This window comes from Cyprinus carpio, chromosome A8 (genome assembly GCF_018340385.1).
Source record: "Cyprinus carpio isolate SPL01 chromosome A8, ASM1834038v1, whole genome shotgun sequence".
In the NCBI taxonomy this organism is placed as follows: domain Eukaryota; kingdom Metazoa; phylum Chordata; class Actinopteri; order Cypriniformes; family Cyprinidae; genus Cyprinus; species Cyprinus carpio.
The window spans coordinates 5,839,868-5,856,625 of record NC_056579.1 but is presented as its reverse complement, the minus strand read 5'-3'; the positions used below and the strand labels follow the sequence as shown (position 1 = coordinate 5,856,625).

General features: G+C 37.1%; 1 protein-coding gene across 3 annotated transcripts; it reads right to left on the bottom strand.

Annotated features, from left to right (window-relative positions):
- Positions 1-1,477: 1,477 nt before the first annotated feature.
- On the bottom strand, positions 1,478-14,861 carry LOC109084658 (bromodomain and PHD finger-containing protein 3-like). Of its 3 annotated transcripts, none has more exons than XM_042761766.1 (13): positions 14,745-14,861; positions 11,077-12,605; positions 10,397-10,553; positions 10,165-10,296; positions 8,692-8,820; positions 7,723-8,035; positions 6,999-7,277; positions 5,426-6,001; positions 4,619-4,697; positions 4,442-4,536; positions 4,050-4,138; positions 2,904-3,058; positions 1,478-2,744 (listed from the first exon to the last, which is right to left on the bottom strand). In XM_042761766.1, the coding sequence occupies exons 2-13, from the start codon at positions 12,567-12,569 to the stop codon at positions 2,561-2,563; spliced, it is 3,681 nt and encodes a 1,226-aa protein (XP_042617700.1). In that variant the 5' UTR covers positions 12,570-12,605; positions 14,745-14,861; the 3' UTR covers positions 1,478-2,560. The 3 variants fall into 3 exon arrangements, with proteins under 3 accessions (XP_042617700.1, XP_042617698.1, XP_042617699.1); XM_042761764.1 differs by lacking the exon at positions 14,745-14,861 and adding an exon at positions 14,306-14,716; XM_042761765.1 differs by lacking the exon at positions 14,745-14,861 and adding an exon at positions 13,478-14,246.
- Between the last annotated feature and the right edge of the window lie 1,897 nt (positions 14,862-16,758).

The following is a 16,758-nucleotide window of genomic DNA, read 5'->3' as shown; positions in this document are numbered from 1 at the left end:
GAGGTCTATATTTTTAGTAAAAACAGTGCTATTTTTTAAGGTATGGAATACTACACCCATTATTGATAAACTAGATTAAACCCTTTTTTGGCTTGCTTACTATTATTTACCATTTAAAATATTGATTTGTGAGTTCATCAAATTAAATGCATGACTGTAATTGAATGAAAGAAGCTAAGGTTTACTGAGTTCATGGATAAGATAATAAATCATAGATCATTAAGTCTGACCAGTGATCTTTTCACATTGCTAACAGAGACCTGAATGACTAGCGCATAGGCCTGTGCGTGTCTGTATTTCCGCTATAAATATTGTTTTAATATGATCTGTGACTAGTGCTGTCATAAAACACATTTGGCTAGAGTAGGCTGACATCACCTCATGGAGAAGAAATCATACTGCATGTGTTCTTCCCATCTATGATCTTCCAGCATCAACATCAACACTGACTCACTGCTGCCCCCTACAAGTACTCAAGGGCACACTACACAAAGGAAAAAAAAACAACATTTCAGCAAAACATTAGCAGTATACCAACAAGAATTCTACTAGACAGTATATTTTGATTACCTCACTAATGGTCAACTTTTCTAGTGTAATTAAATTGATTATCTATCTCACGTGACCACTTACAAAATACACATGCTTTAAATATTTTGTAAACAATTACACATTTATCACCTCACACCATCTTGAAAAAATAAATCTTGTTTCCAATACTATTGTGAAATATGAGCATAAAACAATTTCTCACCTTTTATTAATTTTCACCTGAGACGCCGTCGGAAACTATTCAACCTGTGGAAAAACCCCGCCCTCCTCAAACACGTCAGCCAATACGATCTCAACAAATCCGAGCGTTCAAGATGATTGATAGATAGAGAGTGTTTCTGATTGGGTACTTTTCTAATCGGGCTAAATAAGCGCGGGAGCTCTCCTGAGTGACTCTTTTAACCGGTTAATCGGAATAAACAACTTTTTAGTTATATTTGATGGGTAGAGATGCTTTATGATGTATTCCAATAAATAAAGATATATCACCTCGAGCATTTGTAAGAATATAGTATTTTAAAATGTACAATAGTATTCCACCATTTTTATGCATCTGCTTCACTCAGTTAACTTTTAAACATGGAAAATATAAGTGGCCGTCTACTTTATAAAAGTTGCTTGTTAGTGTTTACAAATACTCAAAAATGTAAAGTAAAACAATGCATTTATGTCATTCAAACAATTTCAATTATATAAAATTAACTAAACACAATCTGGGTGAAAAAAAAACAAGTTATGCACTGCAATAATGCAACCAGAAAATTACATATTATTAGGAATTCTAACATTCCGACAGATCTTTACAATGTAAATTCCAAAAAAACAAACAACAAAAAAAAAAAAAAACAACAACAACAAAAAAAAAAAAAAACAGGTCTACAGTGAAGAAAAACATCTTATGGTCTTAAAACATCAATATCAAACATAGAGTTCCAATAGAACATTTATTTCCCCACATGAGAAAATACTGTTTGAGACAGGTTATTTGGTGGGTAGCTAAAATCTGCAGTTTGTACAAGCTTAAAATTTTAACAAAAGCTCCACAACTTTCTACAATAAATACAAGGTTCTGTGCTTGATGGTGAAAAGTGACCAACAGCAAGTGTAAAATATGTAGCCGTCGTCATCATCCCTCTAGCATTTCACCATGAAATCTTAAAAAGAACTAAACCAGGATCTGAAAGAACATGTGAAGTTAGATCTTAAAAGCCTATGCAATAGTTTATCATCTTAAATAAGAGATCTGATTTCCATCTTGAACCAATATAATTTAATTACTTTACGGTGTATAAATAAATTACTTTTTTGTATCAAAAATGAGAATATATATTTAACCATAGACGACTGTGAGTTGGTACATATACAGAGACATACACGATCATATGCCGGTAATGTACATATATATATGAACACACTCACACCATCCGATATCAAAGACAAGCTGGATACACTAAGTAGGAAGTCAGTTCATCTGAAAATCTTTTTACACGTATATACACAATCTTCATTTTTTTATTCCTCCAGGCAATTTATTTCACAATAAACAAGAGAAGAAAAAATTGAATTAGATACTATATGATAAAAAACATATATACACAAGTGTCTTTACAATATACAAGTGGTTTTTCAAACTTTAAAAAGTAAAAAGCTATCTTAAGAAAATGGCAGTGACTCATTCAAACTTTAAGTTCATTCATTTAAAATTAATTTTTCAGAAATTAATTGCTCTGAATGTATCCAAATGCTAAAACTGTGTGGTTTAGACTTGTCATCACCATAAAGTGACACCTCATAAAAACAAATCATTGATAGAAACCGTTGCCCTTTCATGACCCCTGTAAAGGAAAAACTGGACTGAGTCTGTAATGACTGAGAGGGCTGTGTCCTGAACACGTGGATAAACTAAACTGGACTGAATGATCAGGAGTCCAGTACCTGGTGCACTAACCAAATTGCTTTCAGCCCATGTGAGTGGGACGTTAGGACAGATGCGGTCGGCGTTTGTCTTCTACATGAAGTTGGAGCAGACGAAACCATGATCTCCTCGAACTCGGCTCAGGTGGATCATAGCTCGGTCATAGGCCACCTGCACAGACTTCCGGATGCTGGTCTTCTTGCCCTCCATCATACGCAGTTTATCGGCCGTGTCGTCAACGCCAAGAGGGATCACCTTGTCTCGTGAAAGCCACTGCCTGCAAAGGCAGACACAAGAAGAAGGCAAAAAAATATTCACCCACAGTTCCTTCTGAAACCCTTAAAGCCCACGGATACTTACAATGGATATTGGAAAATGCAAAGTCTGGAGAATAAATCTGAAGGAAAACAAAGTTAATCTCCGATGCTGTGCTCACCAGGTGCGTTTGTTGTCGAAGAAGAGAACCAGGAAGAGTTTCTCGCCGGCTTCTTCCTGTCTCTGCTCACCAAGATGCAGCACATCAAGCGGAGGCACAGGGATGGGAACTCCATTATGCAGAAGACCCTCCTGAGGCATGTCTGGATCTATGATCTACAAAATAAGAGCAATTCAAACCATTCATTTAACCTTTGAATGTCAGTGGTTTGCCATTCAAACACTATTCACAACCCAAAAAACAAGCAATTTGGTGAGAAGAAATATCGGGCTCATGAAATGTTGAGAAGAAGGATTAATAAGGCTGTCCAAAAAGTCACAGAAGTGAAGCAAATTATGAAATAATGTGGATAATTAAATAATAAAAATGTAACATTAAAATTATTTATTTTCATAAAATAAAAATATTCAAAATATAATAAGGAATGCAATTAAATGGGACTGCAGGGGGTTCATGAGTTGATGAAATGTTAATTAATTAAATCCTAAAAATGTGAAATTTTATATTTTTTTAATATTATACTTATTTATGTAAAATAACATTTTAATAACAATCAAAATAACCATAATAAAATAAAAGCGATGAAAAATAAAATACTTTATTTGTTTACCAGTGAAGTGAGTTGATGAAACTCTACATTATATCAATTTTATCATAAAAATATAAAGGTACAATTACTTATTTCAATTAAAACAAATCAAAATATAATAATAGCAATCAAAATAAAACGCTAATGAAAAAAATTGTTTACCTGCATGTCATGTGACCATTAACTAGAGAAATGTGAATATGAATGTGTTGTTAAATGATTGCCATTATAACAATACTGAAATATTAACTTCTCAGAGGTGTTTCAGGTTAAAGGGGTTGAACTGACAAAAAAACAAACAAAAAAAAAAAAAGCTTGATAATCCCTGGACTGAGGAATAATTCATAATCAGACCAGGAATGTGCATTAATGATGTAAACAAGGTCACTTTTGATGTCAGGCCTGTTCCATTATTGTGAAAGGCTATATAGAGATAAAATTCTCAAACAAAGTAAAAACTTTTTTTTAAAAGATGTTGACTGGTATGTGTAATTCAAAATCTTCAAATCAATGTGTTGTATACATGTATTATGAATGTAGAGCGCCCCCTCTCTCACCAGAGCAGGGTAGGATGGATATCCTCTACTTTTGGCCCACACCAAATCCAGAGGTTCAGGTTCAGGGGCATCCCCATTTGACAGAGCATCTGCATAGAATGAGGATTGTATTATCCACTTGTGCACTCAAAAAAAAAAAAAAAAAAAAAAAAAAAAAAAAAAATTATAATAAATAAAAAAATAATATATATATATATATATATATATATATATATATATATATATATATATATATATATATATATATATAGAGAGAGAGAGAGAGAGAGAGAGAGAGAGAGAGAGAGAGAGACAGACAGAGAGAGAGAGAGAGAGAGAGAAAGAGAATACTAGAGAGAGAGAGAGAGAGAGAGAGAGAGAGAGAGAGACATTTCTTGGGATTAATTTCTTACCAGTCCCAGTGTAGTCAAAGTCTCCGTTAACAGTTTCTAAGAAAGGTACTTTGGACAAAGCAGGTTTCCCTCTGCTCTTTTTTGGGGTTGAGATGCTAAAAACAACAGAAATTATGAGTTAACCGCACATGTGAGCTATATGATGCAGAGGTTTCAGTCATTCATTTTTCCTCTTACAGTTCTCTGAGAATCGGAGATGAGCTGCATTCTGAGTCAGAGCCTCCATCTCTGTGCTTTCTGAATCCGTTGGTAAGAGCTAAAAAATATTGAGAAAAAAGGGTGTTCGAAAATGGTTTCATTAGTAAAAAGTATTATCCAACCACAATTTCAGTTGTCATGAAAAACAAGATTGTCCATGCTTTGTAAAACGTAAATCCCCTCCGAGGCCTACACTCGTTTATGGAAAATGTGATACAAAAGCAAGTTTGTAATGGTTATGCTGTCGAACCATAAGCATATTTTCATATTAAGGTCATATAAATATTAAATTTATAAAGGTGAAAGAAACTTTGGACTTGATAAGTAAAAAATAAATAAATTAATTAATTAAAAGAGATGGAAAAGTCAGATTAACATGTCATTTACAGAGGTGATAGTTATTCTAAAAGTAAATAAGTCAAGGTTACAATTAAAAGCTTGCTAGTAAAATAATAGAAAATGAAGAAATTAGAACATAAATATTATTGTATTATAATTTTACAGCTGGACAGTATTCATTTCCCCTAAATACTTGTAGAAAATACTTGTACAACATCAATATTTCTTCTTTTGTTTAATATTTTGAAGCAATAATAAAAAATATTATTTTACATAATGAAAATTAATCACATTGTTTTGCCAAATTGTGCAAACCTGGAGCTTTTACCAAAACAATTTTTAAATCAGGAAAACTGCAATAATTTCCCCCAAAATCGTGCAGCCCTTTGAGTAAACATATCACAAAATCAGATAAAATGCATCATGTAAAGCAGTTGTTTTCTTTACCAGGCTCTAGAATCAGTCGAGGGGGCGTTCTCTCATGCTCTGGACTACAGCTGCGGCTTCTTGCTCCCTGTTTGGCTGGGGTTGATATTGGCGGAGGTGTTGAAGGTTTTGGCTGGGCTGAAGTTTCAGTCTTGATGTTGGCGGTGCAGTTAGGTGTGCGTGCAGGGTCTGGGTCAGTGCTGACGGCCTCCTCCCTGCTTCTGTTCTGCATCTGATTGTCTCGCTCACGCTGGAGCTTCGCTCCATTTTTTGCTTTTTTAAAGAGGACGGACGTTCGCCGCCCAACCCCTCCTGTGGCAGGCCGGGTGGGTGACTCTGTGGAGGAGAGGCCGTTGATCAGTTTGTTCTCGGGCAGGCGGTCCTCAGGTTTCGTGCAGCTGTTCACAGGTGCAGCATCTGAATCAGCCTCTTGGCTCTCGCTGTTGAGTTTGAGGCGCTTAGGTGTGCATGGGGACGTCCTGGGGTCAGACGTCATGGGTCGGAGGGTCGGTGGTTCCTGGTGGGTGTCTGCTGGTGGAGGGGACAAAGCCAGGCCTGTGGGCTCCAGCATGGGTGGGGGAGTTGACTTACAGTCATCTAGATGAAGAGGAACAACCAGATGTTACAAAAATCAGATCGCCATTGTTGGATGAGAAATCACAAATTTCGCTGAAGGGATGGAATTAAACAACTTTATCATATAGTATCTATATCTTTATTGTTACCGTCCTTGGTGTGAACAAGCCTTTACTCATGAATCACAAGTTGTTTTATTCATCATGTCTAACTCAAAATTAACTTTAATGTGTACTTAAGTATGTAGATAGGAATTGTAAAAAGTTTAATTAGTTTTGAAAATTATTCTTAATTCAAAATAAAAGCAGAGTCCTCATCACAACTATAACAATAACAGCGCAGAGGAACGATAACTTTGGAATCACTTTCAAAACTATTTTTTTTTTTTGCAGCTGATCAGAATTGCATCCCGTTTTATAGAGCCCAAGCATTTAAAGTGGCAGAGCAACAACAACAAAAATACACTGCATACTCATCATAAACAAAGTTATTGTGCATAGGTGTGGACACTAATAATGTTATTGTTATAGTTAAAGTTTTTGGTGTGGACAAGCCTTAAGTTAAGAGTGAGTAAAAGATTCATTAGAACTACTGGTTTGAATCAGAGATCAAGACTGGTTTGTGACTTTTTTTGATCAATTTATAAAAGTCAAGATTTTACGCTAGTAGTATGTGATAATACCATATATGTGACCAGAGAGAAGTCCAAAATATCCAGTTATGATATTTTAATGAAAAATTACAAGGTTAAATGTATTCATTTATTTTTTAAAGAAACGTATGCATTGATGAATGGTTTACAATAGGATCAACAAAATACATTTAGAAAATATGTTGAATTTACATTCCAATGCAGACTTTCAAATAACATTAACAGAACTGCATGTCATGAAAAAACTTTTGGTTCTACTAATTAAAAACAAAAAAAAAAGATCAGATCTGGCATTTTGGAATATTAACTGAAGAAATGGAATTCTGAACACCTGTTTCTTGATTCCCAACCACAGTCAAGTCTCACCTTTATCTGACGATGATGACGACAGGTTATGTTCACCATCCATCTCTTTGTCTTCATCCTCCTCATCTTCTTCTTTGAGGTCTCCATTGAGCATGTGTGAATTCCGCACTTGCTGTTTGTATCGGATGTTGTTGATTTCTCGCCGGAGCAGGCGTATACGGCGTGTGCGTGCGCCGCTCGAGCGCATGGACGTCACCACGTCTAATTTGTCTAGCAGCTCCCTCAACTGGTTTTCCGTTGTCATGTGCAATCGATTATCAGGGTCTAGCAGCGTGTCGACTACACACGGAACAAAACCAACCATTATTAACAAAGAATAAAAAGTAAATGTAATGCTATTCACCTCTTTAGAAATATATCTTTAAAGCACTGATTTATAAAATATATATGATGATTTCTATATAATGTTCTCTATTATAGATCAGTGCTTTAAAATCATGTTGCTATGATAAAATGTACAATTTGTCTAGAATTTTTTTCTGACCAAACTAGAAGAAACTGTACCATTGCTATGCAGCTGCTATGCTTTTGAATGTTCCTTAGTACATTTACATTGGGTCATTATCAGACTCTTTTATCTAAAGCGACTTTCAAATGAGGACAACAGAAGCAATAAATCCAACAAAAGAGCAATAAGAAATCCCACATAATTGTATGAACTTTACCACTGCCAACAAGTAACTGTTTGCATCGATTTTTATGAGATTTTTTGTTAACTACTCACCATCTTCCAAAGTGCAGCGGTAGTAGTCATTTTTGTGCGGTGATTCTGCCAGGTGCATGCCTGTGTCCAGGTCAAAGCCTGTATTTTGGGCTTGTCTCTGGGCATGCCTCAGGATAGCGCCTCCTAGGTCCCTCAGGCGTATTGCAGCTTGGTAAAACACAGTGTCTTTAGCATTATAAAGCAGGCAGTTGGAGATCATGAGGTTGAAATCAGCCTCAAGGTCAGTGACAGAGCGATATTTGTGAGCCTCCAATTTGGATTTTATAGTAGAGAAGTCCATGGGGTGTGCGATAAACTCCAGGTAATCTGGGACCTGAGAACCCAAGAGCACAATTTCTGTTCAAGGCTTGAATCTTCAAAATGAAGATATTAGGGTTTTTATATAAGAGTAGATTTGCATTTTATAAATCTTAAGGATTAATCCATTTTTGAAGATGCTGAACATGCAACACCTGTGCCACATATTAACCTAATCGATCATGACTTGACATTTACACTACTGTTTAAAAGTTTGGGGTGAGTAAGATTATAATTCAATACTTTTATTCAACAAGGACAGGGTAAATTGATTAAAAGCAACAGACTCTTGTAATGTAAAAAAACAAAAACAAATCTATTTTAAATAAATGCTATTCATCAAAGAATCCTGAAAAAAAAAACTGTATTGAAGTTTCAACATAACAAATAAGCATCACAACTGTCTTCAACATTGATATTAGAATAGCTATTAAATTAGTTAATTATAATGATTTGTGAAGAATCGCGTGAGACTGAACACTGGAGTAATGGCTGCTTTTCCCCCCAATAATTCCAGTAATTCTGCCTTTTTCCCAACTAATAATATTTCACAATATTACAGTTAATAGTGTACAGTATTTTTCAAATAAGGGCAGTCTTTGTGAGAATAAAATATTTCTTTCACAAAGTTTTGAACAGTAGTGTATATGAAGGTACATAAAACAGACAGACCTCTTTCAAGTTGACAGGCTGAGCAAATATTTTTGCAGTATCTTTCTCCTGAAGCTGTTCTAAAGTGGACCGCAGCAGTACCAGGACAGGAGTTAACTGATGCTCAGTCACAGCCTGGTGAATCTTCACCTACAGAACCAACTCATGGTTATACTGAGACACCTTGCACATTTTTATATGTTCAAAGAGACAGATGTCAGCGGATGATATTAAAGAAAAGCAGTCATGGATCACATATTACAGTTTTGTGGCTTTTAGTCAGATTTGAGGTCATTAATGTGCTAATGTACTCCTAAACTAACTATTAGCAGGTTTCAATTCATTTAAACACTTTAAAATGTTGAATCTACTGGAAAAATAGACAAAAAACAAAACAAAAAACAAGAACCCAATAATAATAATAAAAAAAAAAACATTAACGTCTTTCACGCACAGGCTTATACATTTCTGTCCAGTAAAAAGTTATTTAGAATGTGAACACTCCCTCTAAATTAAAATCAAAATAGCAAGTAGCAAATTACAGTTTGTCAGTATGCTCAGTTGTTCCTATTGTTGCAGATTATTTCCTTTTCCAACCACTTATCAGTTGCAAAGGAAGTGGTTGAAAAGTATTCACGTTAAAAATGTGCCTTCATCACTTTCATTCATAGTATAGGATGTCACATGGTTTTGCCAGTCTGAAAAACCAGCCAAGTCAAAGCTCAAGAAATGAAAGAAAGTCCCATTTTACAAGCAATATTTGCCAAATCAAGTCATAGCCTGACTCTTATTACACTGCAGCGTAACGGCAACAGCAGGCTTCTGCTGTATGTTCACAATGACAGCATTTCTGCTGCACAATAGAGCTTCGGCTCTATACAGAAAACATTTCTGGGTTACCAAATTGAATATTATCTTTGGTAACAGCTATAAATTATGAAATGGTGATTGGGAGTGAGCAACTGAAAAGCAGTTTTCAAAAAAACAATTGAGAACTAGCACAAACTTGATTTTCACAAATTCTAATTTTCATAAGGAGGGACATCATATTTATAACTGAATGGTAATTTACATGAAACAAATCGTAGATATTAACTGCTAACTCTTCTTGAATTAATGTGCGATTTATTCAAAGGAAAGTGTTTGCTGCTTTCACCGAGCCAGACAGACATTTTTTTTTTTTTCAATTGTTAACGTCAGTTTTTTATGTTGGTGCTACATAAAAGCTTATATTGCATTGATCTTGTTCATTAATAGTTTAATGGTGCATGTTCAATTCAGCTTGCTACATGAGGCAAAAATAGGCTCAGCACGTGTCTTATGCTGGAGGCTGTAAACATGAGTGCAGAAATAACTACAGACTGCTTACAGACCTTAAAAACCTTGGGTTCAACTTGAGTCCACATTTCTGGTTGTTATCATTTATTCAAGATAACTTCATTGACTATTATGTACAAGTACACAGTAATCATATGTAATGTTTCAGTATGTTACCTGCTCTCTCTTGAGCTTCTCTCTCTTGCGGATGAGCTCGATCAGGAGTCGCGCTCGCTCCAAATCGTGACGAAGCTTCTGCCAGTATTTCAGCTCTTCTCTCACAGCATTCAGCTTTTCATCTGGCTCCGCCTACACATAGTTTATAACATAGACACAACCCATGATACTGCAGTTGTGTGTAATTGGTGTGGATTATGTCTACAAAATGAATATATGCATAAACACTGACCTGTTCTGCACTCCTCTGGCCCTGCAGATGTGAATGTAAACGACGAATGAGAGGCACTCCGTTGCGTGACTGACGCTTAAGTAACCAATAGTTGTGAAGTCTCTGCATAAACTGATTCTTCTTCTGTATGATCACATCTTTAGACATTTTGTTCAATCTGTAAAAAACACCAGCAAAATAATTACATAAACAATAAGCTTTACTTAAACTTTTACATACTACCGTTCATGCATTTACGGTAAATATGATCTTTTGTAACACTATACACTATTGTTTGGGGTCAGTACATTTATCACAGATTCCAAAAAAATATTAAGCAGCACAAATGTTACATTGATAATGTTACACATTGAGCACATTAGAGTGATTTCTGAAGGATCATGTGACACTGAAGACTGGAGCAATGATGCTGAAAATTCAGCTTTGATCACAGGAATAAATTATATTTTTAAACATATTAAAAGAGAAAACCAATATTTTAAATTGTAATAATATTTCACAATATTACTGTTTTTACTGTATTTCTGATCAAATAAATGCAGCATTATTGAGCATAAGAGACTTCTTTTAAAAGTAATATACATTTAATAATAATAATAATAATGTGTGTTTGTATATATAACATTTTAATTAAACATTACATCAAATATTCTATATTTTATAATATACAATGTATTTACCTGTGAGTAGGTATTTCTGAAACAGTGACCAATGGTGTTGCGACTTTTTTTGACACCTCTTCTTTCTTTCCTTTCTTTTGCTTAGAATCCAGTTTATTGCTTCGTCTCTGCTTCTTAAGCTGTGGCGTCTGCGTGTAGGCACTGCAACCTCTATTAGCCCGACACCCCAAAACCCTCCCCCCGGTCTCATCATCCGACCCGTCCTTCACAGGCGGTGAGTGCGCCTCACAAAACGCAGTCTTTTTCACCGAAAACGTAGTCCCATTCACAGTAGTCTCTCTGACCGGTTCTATTTTCATAAAGAGTCCAGCTCTCTGTGCACAGGTTACATGGAAGGCCGTGTAGCAGTTGGCCTTGTGGCACTGAATAGACGCCCCGCAACCTTTCTGCTTGCACAGGTAGCATGTTAGCTTCCACCTAGCTGGAGGAATGTTGTCCACACCCTCAATGGGCTCAAGGAAGACCGTGTTGGCGAAACACACCTCTGGGATCCAAATGGCGCAGACCACATGTGCCCATCGCCCGTCGCTGGTCTGTTTAAACGCTCCGCCCTGATTCGGGCAAAGCACGCAGTCCACGGGGCGAGAGGGTGACTGCAGACAACAGCGGCAGAGCCACTGGCCCTCAGGGATGTAGGGAACGCCGTAACACTCCTGGTGCACAGCCAGGTTGCAGATGTCACAAAACAGGATAACGTTACTGTTGAGACATTCGTCGTCGAGGCACACGCAGCAGAAGGCGTCTTCATCGATGATGCTCTGTGAGGGAGCTTGGCTTCGCGACTCTAAGAACGACTCTTTTTCTAGACGATCTATCAGGAGTTCGAAAGTGTCGGGTGACACTTGTGGATGGCCCTCCGACACTCGTCTGTCATTCACCAGCTCCAGCCAGGCCACGTCCTCCTCGTCCATGTCATACTCCGCATCCGTTTCCATCTCTTCACCGGACTTCTCAATGTAACGGTAGTATGCCGAAGGACGAGGAGACGCATCAACCGGTTCATAAGACTCTTGTTCTCTGAAAGTGGGCTTGGGTAAGGTGCCGTGGTGGCTGTTCACACTAGAATGCATCGGAGTTTGTCCGTGAGAGTTGGAGCAGTGGTTTTGTGATGACGATGACGACAGCTGCTTCACATCTTTCTTTTTCCCCCTGTGGGCCGTCGATCGGCGCGGCGAGCTGACGACGACGGTCACCGATGACTGCTCGCTGTTCTCCTTGTTGCTGTTGCACTCGGCAATGTCCTGAGCTGTCATCTCATCTTCAGTGATCACCATCAAAGGGTCAAATATGCTGATCCGATGCAATCTTCCATCCAGGTCCACTTCCACAATCTTCTGAGCCTGGGCGTACGTTAGGGTTTCTCTGGTGGGTGAAACCTTCAGCCGGTAGGGAGAGAGTGAGCGTGGCTGTGATGCCCCCCTACCTGCTGTACCTGTGTCCGCTGCATCACTTTGGGCCCCGGGCAGGCCTCCCCTCCGTCGTGGTTTTCTCATGGGGACTCAGACCACGCTGCCCCTTTGTACCTTGACCTGTGTGGACAAAAGAAACATTAGAAGCATTAGAATCCTAATTAATTTACAAAACACAAAGATACCAATGTGCAGTTGGCATTCAATGTATGGCCAAACAGTCAGCACTAAGACGTTTTCACTTCACCTATGGCCGACCGAGTCACGTATGTGTAAATACTGTGCACACTCTCATTTCCTGGAAGTGGTCACAACCCGCATCATGACATGTTGATGTTTGTTTTTTAATTTTTATTTTTATATATGGCTTTAAACAACACTGTAGTGTTTTGTACAAATGTAATAAAATAAAAAGGCTATTAGGCATTATATTATTACTGTTAAATGTAATATTGATTGATGTCCACCTTCATCCCTTTTATTTTAATATAGCAGCTTTGTATTTTTTACTTATTTAATTGTTTGCACAGTTTCTGCAAAATGACTAAATGTAAATGTTTGCACAATTTAAAAATAGCAAAAATAGTGTTCATTACATAATTATAATGTCTATTTAAATAATAGAATAATACATTTACGAATTAACATTACAAAATCAATCTGGCCAACTATTAAACTAAACAACACTGCAGTGTTTTTTATAAATGTAAAAATATATGCTACTTGGCCATGTAATATTATTATACTTAATAATTTTATTATTATTATACACTGCCACCTTTTTACATCTTTTATTGTTTGTATAATTTAACCAGTGGCTTTGTTAAATAAAATGTTGCTTGTTAAACAAAATCATAAAAAATAAAGTTTTTAGAAATGATTAAAATAGTTCCATAATAGAATAAACAATACTACATAAAAATTTAACGAAATACCCAAACTGACCAAGCATACAGCAGAGCACATATATTCAAGTACAAATCCATACTTACCAATTAGTGTATTGGTATGTAAATGTATCTATTGCTAGTTTAGTTTATTACGATATTCGATTACTCAAATTCATTGGAAAGGAATAACTGTTAAGTTCAGGCCGGTCGCCAATTTACAGTGTTTTTATTTTTGCTGTCCAGTGGGCGGGACTTTTCATCTCAAGGCCTCACGCAGTTCGCCCTCTTACTGTCAAGGCTAAAACGAGTTTTAAATTGTAATACATAGCCACGTCGAAGTTATGCATTCGTATCAACTGTCTTAAGCACTTTAAAAGGCATATAACTAAACTCAAAGTGGAGTTTTAAGGAATTTGTCACTGAAGTGCGACGACCACCAGAGGCTGAGAAGTTTATAAACACCACATACTTAAGCAACCAATCACAGCCGTCCACACTCTCCGTCTAGCCAATCAGCGGTGAGAAAAAGTAACACACAAGAAAATGTTAGGTTGCGCGTCCTCGATTCTAGAACGAAACGTCAGCCATATTTACAATCCAACAGAACTTCAGATTCAGCTAAGTTTCCCAAGAACACCCTTACACAAAAATAAACAATGACAGCACCGTTACCACTCCAAATCACAAAACTGGTGCTCTGAGACAGTGTATATATGAATACGCTTACAAATAAACTCCGAAGCGATCGAAACGCCGAGGCTGCTAAAGCTGGCGGGCTAGTTAGCCGCTCTAGCCCGGGTAACGTAAACAGAACAGAAACGCCGCGTGCGGTATCCAAACAGCCAGCTGAGCAAAGCGACCGTTGACACTGACCTCACAACTTGAATTGGCAACAAACATAGAATACACGTTTAAAACCGGACAGTTTACCGTATTTTCCGATCACAACTTCCGCGGAGAAGCAGCAGCTTTTTCCGAAGGCTGTTTTAAGCTGCAGGCTTGGCCGAAAAGCCGGTAAAAATTCGCCGATAAAATGTCTCCCGCCTCTCAGTCTTCCTTAGTTCCCTTCTGCAGATGCCCTCGGCGCATTCATGAATTTGGATTCATTTTCAACATTTTAACTTCTTATCGACCGTGACTTCGATTAGACGGGAGCAGCAAAGCTAGCTGGCTAATTTCAGCTTCGAGTACTACAACCGTCGCTGCCTGAGCAGATAGTTCGTAGCTCGCCAGATACAGCGGCAGAGCGGAGCCTTCAGTCGAGATAGTAAGAACACGCCCCTTCAGAAAAGCAGGCCATCTAATCTATCAGCGGTACGTCTAATTTAATAAAGCATTACGTTAGTGTTTACTGAACTCATAACACGACCTGGTAGTTTATGACACTTGAATGTGTTTAGATCCCAGTGTGCTTCCCACACAGTTCATGATATGGTCAGAGTTCATCACGACCTGTCCGCTGTAATGCATACAGCTCGATTGGGTTGGAGACATGCAGAGATTAGACCAGAGTCGGCGTCAGAGCAGATCTACTGGAGGGGCATTGGATCATCGGCGGGGGGGCACTGTCGTTTGATAAATATTTTTTTGACGCATTGGCAACATCATAGTAGCATGGAAATCCAGACCTAAATCTGAAAGATCTATATAGAATGACAATGAAAGATTTAAGGCCCGTTCACACCAAAGAACGATGACTATAAAGATAACGATATTAGCGTCCACACCAGCGAACGATATCTTCTGTTTATTCTAAGCGCACGCTCCTCTGGCGCTTTAAATTCTCGAGCGCGTTACAACAGGATGGATTCTGATTGGCTGTCAATTTTTTTATCGTTCATCAGCTGGAAAAAAAAACGTTTTGAAAGTGATTCCAACGATATCGTTTTTCTTTGTCTTTATCGTTATAGTTGTGGTGTGGACGCTGCTGTTCTTTAATACTGAAAACGATTTTTAGAACTATATCTTTATCGTTATCTTTATAGTTATCGTCCTTGGTGTGAACGGGCCTTTAGACTTGGGGTTTATCTAAAAGAGGAACAGAAGACAGCGCTGAAATTTGCTGTTTTGCCGACCGGATACGGTTCCAATGATCTATATAGAATGACATTCTACCCTATAATGTTAGCTCCAATGATCTATCTATATAGAATGTCATTTATATAATTTTTTTTTTTTTTTTTTTTTATACCTGTCTTGATTCCTAATACACAACAGATGACGATTGTTAGGTTAAACGTTCAGAATACGATTCAATATAAGGTTAGTATAGCCTAGTTCAGCACGTCAGCGAATGGACAGCGACTCATTCTCGCGTTCTATGAGTTCAGTAGCCTACATTTTTGGGAAAATGTACATTTTTGGGAAACGCACGAGGAATTGCGGCTAACGTTTATAACCTTGCACGTAGAGAGCGCGCTTTTAAGAGCTAAGATAGGCTAGGCTACATCGAGGGAAACCCGGCCCAGAACAGATAGCCTAAACAACAACAGAACAGGACAGAAAATAATAATATAAATATAATATAGGCTAAATAAAAAACATAAAATTGGCCTACAATGAATAGCTATATATTTTTTTTATACTTAAATAATTTACAAATTACGACGACAAAAATAAAACACTGAATCAGTTTGAAGCTTTGAAAAACCGGCAAAAAAAATGTCCCCATCAGACAAAGTGTTTTCGTATAGATGTTTCTGAAAACTTAAGGCTTTTTTTCTTAATAAAACGAGTTGGACATCATCACACAAAAGTCTGCGTATGGACCAACAGAAGACTAAAATTCGCCTGCAGAGAATAAGGATGTCACAACAATAATGAGCCACTCACACAGGTTATAAGGTTTAACTGATTTTGTAGTTTTTGATTTGCGTAGAATGCAAATTCTGTAGAACCTTGAGAAATAGATAAAAGAAAATAAAATACAGGAAATGGAAAAAATAAAAATACAGAAAATACAAAGTGTGCTTCAACAAATAAAATAATTTCTTTAAACACCGTTTTTTCTTAGGGTTTCAAGGACTTTAAATACTCTAAAGGACTCATTTTCTAAACAAAATAAATAAAGGACAAAAATAAATGTATTTTCTGCTATTACTTTATGCTAATACTTGGTTTTTTTAACCTGGGTTACACACCTCCAACAGTTTATGCACGCACCAAGCAGAAATGACATAAGCCCGTATATCTTTACAGACAGCCAAGTATAAAACACAAATGCAGTTAGAACCCACAAACATTCATCAACATTCACCGGTTTTTTTTTTTTTTTTTTTTTTAATTAGCTGCTAACAACTGTCTATAATATAGACGGACCAACTGTTCTTCAACTTGAAATGGATTTTTGCGCACGCGCTGCAAATCAAATGTAACAAGTTTAC

Excerpts from the sequence above, each read along its gene's own strand:
- LOC109084658 (XM_042761766.1), bottom strand. The coding sequence starts at position 12,569 with ATGAGAAAACCACGACGGAGGGGAGGCCTGCCCGGGGCCCAAAGTGAT. Across the intron at positions 10,297-10,396 it reads GCCAGAGGAGTGCAGAACAG|GCGGAGCCAGATGAAAAGCT; the intron begins GTCAGTGTTTAT and ends AACTATGTGTAG. Across the intron at positions 8,036-8,691 it reads AGCCTGTCAACTTGAAAGAG|GTCCCAGATTACCTGGAGTT; the intron begins GTCTGTCTGTTT and ends TTGGGTTCTCAG.